The 15992-nt window shown below is 66.0% G+C and overlaps 1 protein-coding gene across 1 annotated transcript in view; it reads right to left on the bottom strand.

The window, feature by feature from the left end:
* The window catches only part of DAGLA (diacylglycerol lipase alpha), a 59796-nt gene that overhangs the window by 18309 nt on the left and 25495 nt on the right, over nt 1-15992 (bottom strand). The window contains exons 2-5 of the mRNA XM_081098971.1: nt 4357-4495; nt 3800-4011; nt 2274-2375; nt 1779-1917 (exon numbers count right to left, since the gene is read on the bottom strand). Of these exons, the coding sequence (XP_080955097.1) occupies nt 1779-1917; nt 2274-2375; nt 3800-4011; nt 4357-4451 (548 nt within the window). The 5' untranslated portion in view covers nt 4452-4495. The remainder of the gene's footprint in view (nt 1-1778; nt 1918-2273; nt 2376-3799; nt 4012-4356; nt 4496-15992) is intronic.

Raw genomic sequence — 15992 nt, 5'->3', positions numbered from 1 at the left:
GGCAGATGGGGCCGGGGACAGGTGTGGCCTAAGGCGTTAAGTCAGGCGACAGAGACCAACCCGGGTGAGACAGACACGGAATCCGGACAGAACAAGTCCGCAGACCAGCACTCCTCCGCCCTGGGACTCGCTAACGTGAAGGGAGGACCCGTATTCCTTCAGCAAAGATCAGAGGTGCAGACTCGGGGAGCCACCCGCCTCCCGGCCCTCACGACGGCCCTGGAAGGAGAAAGGCTGGGGGCTCCAACAGCTCACCTGCGGGGAGCACAGCAGGGCTCGTGTGCACCCCTGAGCCTGCATGCACCGAGGATGGAAGGTCGGCGGGCTTGACCCCGTCCCTGTTAGAAAAGCTGCCGGTTTCAGAGCAGAGGGAGGCGAGGGGACGGCCTGGGAGGTGGGCACACCAGCCAAGCCAGGGCCTGCCGCCCAGCCCCACCGAGGGCTGGAGAAACCGCAACAGGACGGGGCCTAGGAGCTCCGTGGCCTCCTACTCGCCGCACAGGCCCAGAGGCCGCAGGAAGACTTTGCGGCTAAAACGCCAGCCACTGCCAACCCCCATCTGCAAAGCCCTCGGCCCTCCGGGCCCCACAGGCAATTACACTGAGCCCCAGAGAGGAGATTTTTATCTGGGGCCCCAGGAGCCCAGAAACCAGGTCAGGCGGGGGCGTGTGCTCAGCGTGAGCACACAGACGGGACGGGACGGGACGGGAAGGGACGGGTGCTGGTCGCCGGCTGCACTGGGGCCTGTCCAAGGCCTGGCATCTGGGGCTGGGAAGTGGCCGCCCGGGCCTGGGTGTGCCTCTGGCTGCAGGGCTGAGCTGACGTGGAGGCCCGAGGGAGCGGAACGTGGAGGCAGGAGGGTCGGGCGGAAGATTCCTGCCGAGCACGGTGCCGGGGCAACCCGCCGCCCCGGCTGAGGGCTCGGACCCCGCCGCCCGGGGCTGGAGGTGCAGCGCCAGTCTGTGCCCACCCACGTGACCTGGGCAAGGGACCTGCCTCTGGGACTTCTACTCCCGTCTGCAGAATGGGACTCGGCTGCCCCAGGGATGGTGGAAGGACGGACGGTGGAGAAGGCAGGGCCTACCTCTCGGCAGAAGCTCAATGAACAGCGCCCACCCTGGAAACCCCTCTCTTTTCCTTTCAATAAATAAGAGTGACTGTGACCCTGGGTGCCCGCCACCCTTCTCTCTCCCACGGCACAGAAACACCGTGTAAAACGCACCCCCTCCAGGAAGCCTTCCTTGATGGGCCTCCTCCGGCCCCTCAATCCTAGAGGCAGCCCAGCCTCGCGGGAAAGAGCCAGGGCTCTAAAACCAGGTTGCCTGAGCTTGGTCCCAGCCCCATCACGTGCCCGCGGAGTCACCTCAGGCCAGTCACCTACCCTCTCGGGGCCCAGTTTCCTCCTCTGTGTTATGGGGGTGATGGTATCAGCCACCCCCCTGGAGCTGCTGTTAGTTCAGCTGTACGACTGACTGGCTGGACCTCCACACGCCTCCTGCTCTCACTGGCAGTGGCATCGCAGACGCGGACAGCGATAACAGCGCGACCACTGACCGAGCACGCGCCAGCGAGAGCGCTGTGACCACTTCGTACACGTGATCTCGTCCATGCCTCATGACAGCTGCGTGAGGCCGGGACCACCGCGCGTCCCACTTTATGGACCAGGAAACGGAGGCAGGGAGAGGCTAAGCCTGGGGCGGCCCCGGGCCCCGCCCGAGGTGGCAGTGCCGTTCGGGAGGCCCCGTGGGGACAGCCCTGCCCGCCGCCGGGCCACTCACCGGAGGTTGTAGGTCCGCAGGTTGCGCTGCCTCCTCTTGGTGGCTCTCAGCTTGACGAAGGTGCGGCCCGTGGGGTCGAAGACGCAGAGGACGGTGATGCAGACGCTGAGGATGACCACCCAGTTGCAGACGACCATCCCTGCGGGGGCAGCAGGAGAGGCAGGAGGCGGAGGCGCTGGGACACCCCGACTCACCAGCGCTAAAGAGAGGGCGCGGGAGCCTCCCTGCCCCCCGCTGCTGGGCACCCACCGCAGCCAGGCTCCGAGGCCCCGGCTCAGGGGGTGGCCGTCCCCTCGCCGGGCTGTGACCCCGAGGCCCATCCTTGGCTCAGAGCAGGCGGCTCTGCAGCGGCTGAGGGGCCCTCCGCTGCTGCCCCCAGACCAGGGCCCCCGAGGTCGGTGGCAGACCACAGGATGAAGGCCCCGCCCCGGGGGGCTCCCGCTCCCTCTCAGACCTGTCCCTCTGCTGGGGGTGGGGGGGTGGGGGGCGACGTACCGAGGGTGACGTTCTTGGCAGTGAGGTCGTTGCAGGAGGTGTAGTACTGAGTGAGCCAGACGATGCCCACGATGGCGTAGATGAACTCGATGACCAGGATGGCTGGAAGACAGCAGGGCGCCGGCTGCAGGAACCTCGGCCCGGCCCTCCCCCCACAGGCCTCGGCCAGCTCCGCAGCGGGGGCAGGAGACCCCACGGCCGCCTCACGGGGGCGAGGACCCAGGCAGCGTGGCTGTCCCCTCCGCTCGCCCTGCGGTAAGGCGGCCTCAGGCCTCCACCCTCCTGAGGGGACTGGAAAGGTGATGGCGAAGAGGCGTCTCCCTGCCCTTTCGGGATTTTAGAATGACTCCCACGGACTCTGGAATCAGACGAATCTCAGGCAAGTCGCCTAGTCTCTCTGAGCCTCTGTTTCCTCATCTGTGAAATGGGTGACTAGGTCTGCTCCTTCGCTGTGTGAGAACCAGGTGAGTGTTCACTGCAGGGAAGCTGCTATCTCCCCAGGAAGAGGCCTCTGGCGCCTGCGGCAGGAGGGGGAGGCCCTGCAGCCAGCTCGAGGCTCCCTGCTCGGGCCAGAGCGTTGAGCCCCGACAGAGACGGGATTGCAGGGGCGGTGGGGGGTGGATCGGGGAGCACTGGGAGCCCCAGCTCCACAGGCAGCACAGTGTGGCAGCTACGCTCAGGCTCTGGAGCCAGACAGCCTGGGGTCCAACCGCAGCTCTGACCCGTGTACACGCGGGGGGCCCCTGCGGGAGCGGGTGCACCCCGGCCCAGACCCCTTGTCTGTAAAGGAGACTAACGCTAGCTCCTCCCGGCGTGAACCTGAGGGGGGGGGGCTCCACAGTTCATAGAACGTTCACCAGGGACAAAGGGGGAGCCTACGGGAGGGGGGCGGGGGGGCTCTTGGGAACTGGCTGGTCCAGGCCCCCGAGGGCTCTTCCCAGGATGGGGTGTTTGGGGAGGATCACAAAGCTGCCGAAGAGACAGCCTAGGGCAGTGGTCAGCAAACCGCGGCTCGCAAGCCACATGCGGCTCTTTGGCCCCTTGAGTGTGGCTCTTCCACGAAATACCACGTGCGGGCGCGCACGTACAGTGCGATTGAAACTTCGTGGCCCATGCGCAGAAGTCGGTATTTTGTGGAAGAGCCACACTCAAGGGGTCAAAGAGCCGCATGTGGCTCGCGAGCCGCAGTTTGCCAACCACTGGCCTAGACGAAGGCCGGGGAACTTTCTCTGGAAGGCCAGAGAGCAAACAGTCCACACGCTGGGGTCACACTCTCTATGGCAGCTCCTCCGCTCCACTGCTGTCACCAAAAGCAGCCGGAGACAAGAGCGTGGCTGGGCTCCAATAAAACTTTATTCGCCGGCACAGGCAGCGGGCTGGGCTTGGCCCTCAGGCCAGGGTCTGGTCTGTAGCGTCAGCCCCGCAAGTCTGATGGGCCCCCCTGCATGTGCCAGCCGACGCTGGCTGCACACGGCGCACGGGCGGGGGTGCCCGGAGCAGCCCCCCACCGAGCGGGCGGCCCTTACCCAGGCGCACGTAGAGCACGTACTGCATGGACTCGCGGGGCTCCGTGTAGAGGATGCCCCCGCGCATGCTCAGCCAGATGATGGCCATCTCGGCGATCATGCAGCTCAGCAGGATGCCCAGGTAGCCGCGGCCGTGGTCCACCAGGTTCAGGGAGCAGGCCTCGTGCGGGTTGTAGACCAGGCCGAAGAGCACCACGGACAGGATCACAAACCTGGGGACACGCGTGTGAGAGGGGCCGGCAGCCTGCACACCTCCCTGGCCCCGCCCAGCCTGGCCTCGGCGGGGCAGGGCCCCTGTCCACCGGGCACCGAGCGCCTCTGAGGACAGAGGGGAGAGAGCCCGGCTGCCAGCCCCGGAGACGGCGGCCGCCTGCCCGGTGCCGGGCTCAGCGCTGCCGGTGGCCCGTTGGGGTCCCCACGCCCCACGTGGTTGTCACCAAAGGGGTGTATGTCTCATGCACCTCCTGTTGGGAGCTGGGAGCCTGGCAGGTCAGCACAGCCTCCTTCTCCTCTTTCTATGCCCCCCTGCCCCCCGCACGGCGAGGCCCGAGCCTCACCAGGTGGTGTGCAGGAGGAAGAGGAAGATGGCCGGCAGCACGAGGTCGTCGCTGCCCACAGACCAGCGCCGCCGGAACACCACGATCCCGGGCATGGCTGGCGGCTCTGCAGGGGCTCAGCAGGCCTGGCGCTCACCTCCTGAAAGAGAGCAGAGGGCCCTGTGGCTGCCCGGCCCCCGTGGCACCCAGGGCCACCCAGCATCCAGGTCCACCCGGCACCCAGCACCCAGGGCCACCCAGCACCCAGGGCCACCCGGCACCCAGGTCCACCCGGCACCCAGGGCCACCCGGCACCCAGGGCCACCCAGCATCCAGGTCCACCCGGCACCCAGCACCCAGGGCCACCTAGCACCCAGGGCCACCCAGCATCCAGGTCCACCCGGCACCGAGGGCCACCCAGCACCCAGGGCCACCCAGCACCCAGGGCCACCCGGCACCCAGGTCCACCTGGCACCCAGGGCCACCCAGCACCCAGGGCCACCCAGCATCCAGGTCCACCCGGCACCCAGCACCCAGGGCCACCCAGTACCCAGGGCCACCCGGCATCCAGGGCCACCAGGCACCCAGAGACACCACACTCTGGCCAGCTGTGCCCAGTGACACAGGCCTCTCTTCCACTCCCCCCAAGTCCAGAGGCTTCCAGGCCCCGGAGGTGCTGACCCCCCTCTGGGCAGGACCCCCCTCTGCCCCATCCACCCCCAGAGCCAGCAGAAAGGCCCTCTGCAGGCAGACGGGCTTCGCTCTACTCCTGAGGGCCCTCCAGCCCCTGAGACTGGCACTTGCCCCTTGGGATCAGCTCTGCCCTGGGGTGACCCCAACAGTAACTGCTCAGCCCCATGCAAGGCCTGGGCTCACCCCCTGCCTCCCCTGCAGTAGATCAGGGAGCTCCCCGCCCGGACCTGGCCCCGTGCCCACAGTTCCGGGGTGGGGTGGGGGCTTCCCAGGCCAAGCAGGAGCCTGTCCCCCAGCATGAGATGGGCAGGGCAGGTAGAAGGCTGAAGGCCTCGGGGCAGGTGGCAAGCATGGAGGTGGGAGGGCCCAGCACACAGTAGGTCCTCAGTAAACGTATGTTGAATTAGGTCTTCAATTTCTTGCTTTGCCGGAGCCCTGGGAGCATGCTCCATGCCTTGGTTTTGTACCCACCGGGAAGAACTGCCAACCTCAGCTACCCCTCTTGGTAGGGAAGGACACGGTTGAGATTCAGGGTCAAGAGCACGCCTGAGGCACCCGGCGGGAGGGGCAGCGGGTGAGCCCTGCAGGGTGACCCACCCTCCCGTGCCCACCCTGAGCCAAGCAGCCTTTACTGCCCGGTCCTCACTCTGAAGTTAGAGTTCAAATTAGCCGAGGGAAGTTCAGGAGGAGCGCCCAGCAATGCGGGCCCCATCCCTAGGGTAGGGGAACCAGGGTGGGGGAGCAGCTGGGAGGCTCCCACGGGGGCTGGTCCAGGGGCTCTGAAGAGGGACTCCAGGGGGGGCCTGCGTCCAACTGTGCAGGGCCACCCCTGCTGCAGAGGGCCGGTGCCCCGCTGGCGGGCGGACAGCTGCCCCGGCCGGCAGAGGCTTACATGGCACCGGATCCTCTCCCCATGGCGGCTCCTGGGAAAACGAGTGTCCTCGGAGACCAGCATCACTCAGGAAGGAAGCGGGCAAGCCTCCCGCAGCGGACGGACACAGCCCTGGGGTGGGCCAGGGGGAGTGGGGCCGCCACATGCCCGGCCCAGCAGGTCCCCATCTCTTTCCCGGCGCAGCCCTTCCTCTAGCGGCTGCAGGCGGGCGGGCCGGCTGGCGGGCTCGCGGCTGGGGTCGTGCCTACTCCTCCCCCCACCCTCAGGAAGTGACATCATCCCACTCTCACAAGGAGGAGCTGGAGCGCGGATTCTGGGAAGCAGGGAGAAGGATGGGGAGCACAGAACCACGAGGTGGGGGGCTGGGGGGGGGGGCCGGGGACTAGGGCTCCGGTGGTGTGTCTGTGACACGTGGCCGGCAGCACCGGCTTTGGTTAGAAAGGAGGGGACCGGGGGTGGCAGCAAGGCCAGGGCCGGACACAGCTGCCCACAGCTGGGGTCCTGCCACCAGTTCTCCACTGCCCCTCCTGGTCTCTGGGGGGGTGTGGGGTGGGGCTCAGGGCCCCCCTCACTCCAAAGGAATGACTGGGAGGGCTGGGGCCAGCGGGAGCCGGGAGCCAAGCCGGTGCCTCCCAGCAGGCGATGTAGCTCCACCCCCTGCTCTCATCAGGAGGGCCCTGGTGGAGGGAGGGGAGCACCAGCCCTCGGGTGGAGGGAGGACCCCTCCCCGCCCCCGCCCCGGGCAGCACCAGCAGCTGAAGGTGAGGCCCGGCCCTGCTAGCAGCCCAGAACTTCCCGTCCTGGGTGTGCCCCGGGGACCCTTCCCAATGGCCTGTCCCCCTCCCTCCACCTCGTGGAGTCTAGAAGGATGAACACTCCTTCAACTCACACGTGCCATCCTCGCATCCCCCTCGAACTCACACGCAGCCCCACTCGTGCACACGGCCACGGCCTCCCTGGCTCAGGTGGGAGAAGCAGAGCCGGCCTGGCTCCTGGCCCTGCACAGGTGGCTGAAGGTCTGTGAAGGGCCCACCGAACCACGTGGGCCCCGTGGGTGCCCCGTGACAGACCCGGGGCCACGCCCGGCCCCTCTGGCCCGCACCTGGGCATGGCCACGCCTGCAGAATCCCGTGCACAGGCCTCCGGGCCTTGAACCCAGGCTCCACCGCCCACTCGCGTGTCACTTACTGGTTGTGACTCAGCTTCCCCAGCTGTCGCTATGCCACCTGCTATAAGCTCTGGTGAGGACCACACGGGGCCGGTCCACCGAGGCCCTGGCCAAGCTGGCAAATGCCAGCGCAGGCCCCAGGGTCTCAGCAGGGGAGGGGGAAGGGGAGGGGGAGGGGAGGGGGAGGTCGAGGGAGAGAGCGAAACCCTGCTGGGCAGCTGCCCCTCCCCTGGCCGGGCCAGTGACTCTCCAGCTGGTCACCCACAGGCCGTGGTCTGGGTGCGGGTGGCGGCCTGTGCCGCTGCCGGGGGAGGCGGGGACGAGGCCAGTCCCTGCAGATCCGTGCGTCTCGGGGCTGCTATTTTTAAGGGCCTGAAAGGCGTCCTTTCTCTGGATACCCCTGCGCTTCACAATGCGGGTCTGTTCCCCGTGGGGATGTGATTTCATCTGGAGGAAATGTCGGGGGGGGGGGAAGGGGGGGACAGAGGCCGCTTCCTGGTCTGGGGCTGCCTTGCATCATCTGGCTCTCCTCGCCCGCCCGGGGCACAGGGTCGCTGCCCTCCAACAACCTCCATGGGCGGCGGGCACTCAGCCTCCCTCTCCTAGCCCCAGGCCAGTGGCACTTCCAGGGCAGGCATGGCGCCCGCTCCGTGCCCCTGGCTGAGCCCCCAGCCCAGGCAAGTATGAGTGCGAGGCCTGGAGTGGCCCCATCCACAAAGGCCAATCTCTGATGGGGACTCAGGCCCCGGGGTTAAGCGTGAGCCACTCTGGGAGTTCCTCTTCCTGCAAATGCAAAGTCTTCTTAAAATGCACATGAGCTTCCCCTACTTTACAAACCGCCCGCCCCGTGGCCTGCAGGGGCGAGTCCAAGCCCCAGGCACTGGCTAAGGGCCGCCCATCACCTGCTGGCAGGCTGTGCAACGCAGGGCAGGTGCCTTGCCCTCTCTGATCCTGGAGCTGGAAAATCCTCCCCAACCAGTAGGGACAGACCCCAGCACAGGTCCTGCCCTCGGCCAGCGGGTTCCTGGCTGGGGCGGTGCTCCAGCCCCTCTCACACGGCCGCCCCCCACTTTCCGGCTGCCCCCCAGCTTGCTGCTCCCTACACTCACCTCTTTGGAGGGCTCTGTGCTTTGTTGATCCCAGTTTCCCTGCCAGGGAAAACCCAACGCAACACGCCAAGGGTCAGCTCCTCTTTGAAACCCTCCCTGACAGCCCCCGGCTGAACAGGATGCCCCCTAGGGGGTCCCAGGACCCCTCACTCCAGTGCAGCCCTGGACTCACTGTCTTACAGGAAACTCGCCCATTCCTGCTGCCCATCCCTGGCCCACCTCGGCCGGGAGTCCCTGGGGCCAGGGCCTTGCACGTCCTTCATCCTCACACCTGCTCTCGGGCCCCTGGAGTGTGAACACATCCACCCTCCCAGCCAGCACCGCCTCCCTCCGCTGCCCCGCACCCCCTCCTCGCCCTGACGCACCCCAAGGCCCCCTGAGGCACTCCCTTCCTGGCATAAGGGTCCCCTTTAGCTCACACCCTTGGCTTTTGGGAAACACGCCACTCAATGCCCCTCCAGCCTGCTCAGGGGGACCCCCTGCCGCCTCTGGCTGCCCTAGCCCCCCGAGGGCTTCGGTCTTCCTCTGCAAAGTGAAGTGACCCCCCCTCGGAAGGCTGTAGGGAGAACTGGCTGCAATGATGCCCCTGGAGGGCTCGCACTGGCCCTGGCAGACCCCAAGCCTCTATTTGTGGTGACGTCACTTAACAGAACCCCGAGACTTCCTGGCAGGGGAACAGTGACCGGATGCTGCCCTGCCCGTGACTGGCTCTGTCTGAGGGAGGCCTGGACTGAGCAGATGTTAAGTCCTGCCTGGGTAACACCCCTCACCAGGGACTTGGGGGCTGCTGGCTCAAGCACCCCAGACTGGGCCTCGTCCCCTCCTCCCAGAGTCCCCTTGGGCTTGGCCCAGGGAATAGGTTTCAGGGAGAAAAGCCCCTTGGCAGTGGGTCCCAGGAACCGAGGGGTCCTGGGGAGGGCGGAGGACATGGCTGTGTCCTCCCTCCAGGGGGCCCCGTGCAGGGTTCTGGGACGGGGGAGACGGCAGGTCCCCTGGCTCGCCCACAGTCCCTGGTGCCCACAGGGACAGGCTGATGTGCTGCGAGAGACCCCAACAGAGCCCCCTCCAGCTCCCAGGCCAGCCCAGGACATTTCGCACCTGGGCCCGGGGTGGGGCGGGAGGTGGAGTCTGAAGGGATGTGTCTGACACCAGCCGCCAGCCTCCTGGTCTGGGCCCTCCCATCCTCACAGCAGCGACGCGGTGCCAGCGTCACTCTCACACCACACGCTCTAAATACAGACTGTGGCCCTCGCCCGTGTGGCTCAGTAGATAGGGCGTTGGCCTGTGGACGGAAGGGTCCTGGGTTCGATTCCCGGCCAGGGCACGTGCCCAGGTTGTGGGCTCCATCCCCAATAGGAGGCGTGCAGGAGGCAGCTGATCAATGATTCTCTCTTATCATTGATGTTTCTATCCCTCCCTCCCATCCTCCTCCTCTCTGAAATAAAAAAAAATATATTAAAATAATCTATAAAAATAAAAGCGTAATATGCTAATTAGACTGGACAGCCAAACGACCTTCCAGACGACCTTCTGGACGAAGCCAGGGCTGCGTGCGTTGGGTCTCTAGTAAGTAAATAAAGACATAAATAAACACAGACCGCGTCCGAGTCCAGTGACCGCCGACACATTCCGTAGCCTCCGTGCCTCGGGCCTTGTTACCAAACGGGGCCAAGACAGCCTCTGCCTCAGGGGCGTGAGGGTCAAACGACTCACACACGTCAGGCGGCACCTGCCACGCGGGCAGCGCTCAGCGACGCCGGCTCGTCATGCGGCTGCTACTGGAGAACGCGGGGACCCAGGCCCAGAGGCTCCCGAGGAGCAGGGGGCTGAGCAGGCGGCACCGGGATGCCACCCCGAACGCAGGAACGCCAGCCACCCCCTCGAATGTGAGGAAACCGAGGCCCAGAAAGGCCCAGCGACCCGGCTCTCCCTGCAGAGAGTCCCCGGGGCCCCGCGCCGGCCCCCGCCTTCCTCCCCCGCACACCCACTCCACTCCCGAGAGACACACCATGAACAGGGTCACCCCAGGGAGCCTGCGCCGGGATCCGCTCTCTCACGCTCTCGGAGACGCATGGCTCTCGGGGCCGGGCCGGCAGCATCCACGCGCTCCCTCGCTGGCTGGCGGTCAGTCTGCAAGAAGGCAGCGCGTTGGGCGGTCTCAGCCACCTGCACGGCTCCCGCTCCAGGCAGGCCGCTCCCCACCCCCCCACTGCTCTGCAGCCCAGCCTCCAGGCCCCAGTCCACCTTCGGGGGTGGGGGGCCCGGCCCCTGCCCGGCCCCTGCCCGCTGAGGCCGGTGGCCCGGCCGGGTCTAGCCACGCCCTAGAGCTGCCCGTCCCGACCAAGAGCAGCCTCCCCGGCCAGAGAGTTGCCGCCCGTCCCGGCCTGTTTCCTCTTCTGAGGGAGGGGTCCGCTGGGACTGACGGGAGGCTTGTCCTACCGCCAGTTAAAAAATGTTAGTGTGTGTTTGTGTCCACAGCAAACACTGTGTGTGCCTTGTGAGGCCACAAACCATGAGAAGGCAGAGCGTAAATCTGAAAATCAATACATCTCAGGACAGAAACTAAGCAATTAAGGTAGAAGATTGGGGAGATCCACTGGAACCCATTACAGATGGGCCGGACAGAAAGGCCCCATAACTGCACCTAAAACTCTCATCAGACTCCGGGCTTCCTGGCAGCCAAAGGGAAAAGGGAAACTGGGGGGTCTGCAGGGCTCTTTCAGCTCTGGGACAGACGGGGGTGGGGGTGGGAGGGGGGGTTCTGAGCCTTCCTGCCCTGAGGGGAGGGCCCAGGACTCCACCCCCGGGATGAATGCGATTCCACGGAAAGTGCTTTGAAAGCCGAAGGTGCTCCCCAAACGGTGACAGGGGCAGGCCCTGCTGCCTGCCGGGCCCCCTCGGCCTGTCTCATTCCAAGTGTTTCTGTGCCGGGTGCTGGAGCACATCTAGTCTGGGGGGGCATCTGACGGAGGGGGGATTGACCGCAGTGAGCTGGGTCCCGGGCAGCCTGCTGGGCAAGTGGCGGCCCGCTTGCCCCCACGGTTGGGCAGATGGCTCCTCTCTCTTCAGCAGCGTCCCGGGCGCCAGTCTCGCTGGGGGCGGACCCCCGTCTTCCACTTCTTAGCCGCAGGGCTGGCGACCTCTCTCTGAGGAAGGGGATCACACGCCAGGGGTCCCCGGGTGACGGGGGTGGGGACAGCTCATCCCACCTGTAAGCTGGGGACCCTGTCCTTGTACCACCCGTGTGTGCACTGGTCAGTTACCCACCATGCCCTGGGCCGTGGCTAAGTCCTTCCCAGACATAACTCACGCGGTCCCCGTAACCACTCGTGGCTGGCGCTGCTCGCACCCTATTTCACAGACGGGGTGCAGGGGCCGCCCCGGTCACACAGCCTGGCCGGACGGAGCCTGTGTCTTAGCCACGGCACGTGGCTTCTGAGCCCCGGCCCCGGCTGCAAGCATCCCCCGTGGGGTGCGGAGGCAGGGCCTCAGGGCGAGTGTGGGGGAGTGTGGGTGTCGTGCCATTCTGCCGCCGAGGGAACCGAGCCCAGGGCACTTCCACGGTGTGTCTCAGGTGACGGGCCGTGGAGCCGGGAGAGAGCGCGGAGTGAAACTCCCCGAGGGCTATTACGCCGGCCTCACAGAGGAAGGAACTGAGGCTCCGACGGGCACAACGTTTGCCCAGAGATCCCGTGGCCAAGGCGAGGCAGAGCCGGGACTTCACTTGAAAAGACTGCCGTGAGGCCGGCTGCATGCCCACACGTGCGGACCAGGCCCACCCGTCCCTCCTCCCCGATCGCCCTTCCCCTCCCGGGCCCGCACCCCACTCAGAGGCTGGGCTCGAAAAGTCACAGGAAGGGAGAGGGCTGCGAGGGAGGCGGCAGAGAGAGAGCGGGCGTGGGCCGGGGCCACATGTGCCACCAGCCTGTGCCCGGGTGCGTGCAGCCCAAGTTAGAGGCCGAAAGCTGTCGCTTTTCTCGCATCAGCTGTGCCGCAGCAGAAGGCAGAGCCGAGCCTGCCCGCGGCCGGGGCCGGATTTCAGCTACAGATGGGTCCTCACGTACCCTGGCCGGGGACTGCAGCCGTGAGCCTGGCGTGGCCCGGGCAGGAGGGGACGCCACTGCCACGTGCCCCCCGCAGCCCCCAGGGTCTGGGATTCACAAGCAGCTTCCCCACAACCCCCACCAGGATGGCCTGGAAGCCCGGGGAGGCCCCTCCTGCGTCCCTCACGACAACCCTGTTGGGGGTATGGCTGTGCCCATATCACAGATGGGAAAGCTGAGGCTCCAAGAGGTCAAATAATAACCGAGTGAGTGAGGGCCACGTCAGGCTCCGAAGCCAGGTCTCTCCACCAAAGAGCAACCCAGGGGCCGGGCACCAAGTCCCGAGGAGAGGACGAAAGGGAGCAGCCCCAACTCATGGGGCCATGCCTGCGGCCAGCCTGGGCAAAGCACAGAAACAGCTCCAGCAATTCATCTGTCACCTGCTTATTTTTCTTTTTTAATTCTTATATAGCGTTACTACATACCAGGCACTGTAGCAAGCAGCTCATGAATATCACCTTCTTTAGTCTTTCTAACAACCCTGCGTGGTGAGTGCTACTCTTTTTACTGATGGGGAAACCGAAGCCCAGAGAAGCGACGGGACCCGCCCAAGGGCACTCAGCCAGTGAGCAGCAGAGCCAGGCCGCGGGACCCCTGTGCCCCTCATCCACCGGCCACGAGTCTCACACGAAGTATTTTCCGCTCGTCCACGAGGAGAACCCGCCACCTGCCACTGGCCCTGCCACTGCCACCGGCCAACTCCCCAGGAATCAATCGGGGCCTTTTGTTTCCTGCCGCTTGTTCCAGGAGGGCGGCTGGCTGCCGGGAATGAGGAGGAAGGGCCGAGGGCGGGCGGCAGGACCTGCCCTGGCAGCCAGGCTGGGCCCTCCCGTGCCCCAGAGCCTCCGTCCAGGGCAGCCGTGGGCAAACTACGCCCACGGGCCGGATCCGGCCCAAAGACTGTACCCTTTTATGTAATGATGTTTACTTTGAATTTATATTAGCTCACACAAACACTCCATCCATGCTTTTGTTCCGGCCCTCCCGTCCAGTGTAAGAACCCATTGTGGCCCTCGAGTCAAAAAGTTTGCCCACCCCTGGTCCAGGGGGTTCTGCCGGGCTCGCTCAGTGGGGCTGGCATGGACCTGTTTCCGATAGCAGAAAGGGTTCCCTGGTCCTGCCAGGCCAGGCTTGGTTTCTGAATTCGCCTTGGAGGCTATTTTCCTGAACTAGGAAGGGGCCTTGTCCCACACTCACGCTGTAGTGGAGGGCGGAGGTGCCTGGCGCAGCGCAGAGGGCACTGCCCGGCTGCCTGAGCCTCAAGCCCCGGACCATTCCGTCCTGCCTGGCATGAGGAGGGCACGGGCAGGCGCGGGCAGGCACCCATCCCGCGTTTGCGTCTCTTCGGACTGAGTCCTCCCTGTGCCGCCTGTGGTCCTCTCCTGCCCCCCCCCCCCCGCCCGTGCCCTGACACGCCCGGACCCCCATCTCCCCGGGAACCCTTCCTCTCTTGCATTATCAGGCCTGGAAGTGGTGGCCGCCCAAGGCACTCACTGCTGCCTTTCCTCGGCCCTGGAGTGGGGTGGCCCTGGGTTCGAGCCTTGGTCCCTGACTTCTAGTTGTCTGTGACCTTCCCTTCGCGGAACCTCAGTTTCCTCATCTGCAAAATGGGATAATGACGGCCCCCACTTCATAGGGAGTCACGAGAAGTAAATGAAACACTGCGCAGCGAACACTCAGCTCACAGAAAGTATTAGCGGCATCGCTGTTATTGATTAACCGTCTCTCCTGGGTGAGGGGGCGCAGGCCTTTCCCTCGCCGCACGGAGCCCCTGCGCGGAGGTGTGGCAGCGGCACTGATCTCTGTGATCTGGTCAGCGCTCCCCGACAGAAAGGCCCCGCTGTCTGTCTCTAGTGACCAGGCTGACCCACGCCTGCCCTCACCCTGCCCTCACCCTGGCCGACCTGCACAACGCCCTGACCTACCTTCTCGGGCAGGGATGGCGTCATCTCCTAGGAGCCCCCCTGGCCGGCTGAGCCCGCCCTGCCTGCGTCTTTAATCCACTCGACCAGTGAGACGGGAATCACCCGCCACAGGTCAGCCCAGACCGCGGAGCTCGGGCCCGAGGCCACGCCGGTGCGCCTGCCAGCACGCCCCGCATCTGTCTGCGTCTCTGAGTTTCCAGGTGTCCATGCGGGCCCCTTCCCGGCCCAACCACTGCATGCTCCGAGGGGCAGAGGCCTCGCCCTCCCCCCTCCTGCGCCCCCCTCCCCCCGCCAGCAGGCAGTGCGCCTGCAGTTCCCGCAGCTTCCCCAGAGGAGACTCCCTGTCCCATGCTGGCAACACCTCCTGGAGGAACTGGCACCTTCCACTTCATTAGGGCCCCTAACGAGGCCGTTAATGAGGATGCTACGGGGGCACAGCTGGCCTGGCGCCTCCCCTCGGCGAAGCCCCGCCCCCACGCCCAGCGTACCCTGTGCCATCAGGGTCCTGTCCTGTTGCGCCTCCCGGGATGCTGGCTGGGCCTCGGGGTCCGGCTGCATGTGCCGCGGCTCCGCGGAGGGCCACCTGGCCGGGCAGCACGGCCATCTAGGGCACAGGCCCGCCACCCGGGCGATTGGGTTTCACCCTGACCATCCCCTGGGCGTTGCAGAAGCCGGGAGGGATCGAGTGACTTGGTAACACGAGCTCCCTCCCCGGGGAGGAGGTCTGCCGTTCCGTATGTGACAGGAAGGGCCATCATCCTCTGTCCCCACCGACATGGGTGGAGGTGGGCGTGCGGGCCCGGCCCCGCCCTTGGTGGCCACCCTCGCTGTGCTTCTCAAAGCGGGTTCCTGGGAACCCTGGGGTCCCCCAGGGGAGGGGTGACGGCCATAGCTGAGACGGGCAGGTGTCGGTCAGAGACGCTGTCACCTGTGGCGCTCATTGGCGGTCCCTGTGACATCGCGTTTAACTACACTGTCTCCATACGTCACCGTGTTCGAGAGGCGCTGGGCAGGCTGACCTCCCAGGTCCATTCTGGCCTGGCGCTGAGAGCTGCACCTGCTGCTTTAGCTCAGGGTGTCTCCGGGCCTGAGTCACAAGGCAAAGGGGTCACGGGAAACAGAGTCAGGAGCTGGGAGACAGGCGGCCAGCGGCTGCCTCTGTCCCTTGGACCGCCCCGTGCCTCCCGCCCCTGAACAGGACCAGCTGGGCCAAGCACAGCGACCACAGGCTCCGAGGAGGCGGGCTCAGAGGCCTGTGCCTCTGTTCGGCAGACGGGACGCGACCGTCACAGGACAGCGGAGAGGCCACTTCCGAGGCCGAACCGGCCACCGCGTCCCCGTCTCTGAACGGGATGGTGAGGACGGGGCCTCCGCCGGGCCGCCCTGAGGATGCAGTGAGCTCCAGGTTGCAAAGTGCTGAGGGAGCGCAGGGCCCGCGCGGAGGGGGCTGGTAGCGCCGGTTACGCGGACACACGCTTTCCATTTGTCATTGAATAAACCCCCAACTCGAGAGCTCGTATGGCTCCTAAATGCTCCTTAAATAAGGTTGAAAGCTCTGACCGTTAGCTACAAAGCGCTCCACTCGCCCCTGCCCCTCTGGTCCCTGCAGCAGGCGAGCCCACTCTGGCCTCCTACCTGCTCACCAGCCAGGCACCCAGCAGCTTTCCCACATCCAGGGGCCCCTCCCGCATGGCCTTGGGCTCCAGCCCACTCCGGGGCGCCCTCCTGTGCACCTGGCTCAGACGCGCTGCTACATGGAGGCTCCCA

The sequence above is a fragment of the Myotis nattereri genome (assembly GCF_964212035.1).
Source record: "Myotis nattereri genome assembly, chromosome: 9".
NCBI classification, from domain to species: domain Eukaryota; kingdom Metazoa; phylum Chordata; class Mammalia; order Chiroptera; family Vespertilionidae; genus Myotis; species Myotis nattereri.
This window is presented reverse-complemented; position numbering and strand designations above follow the sequence as displayed.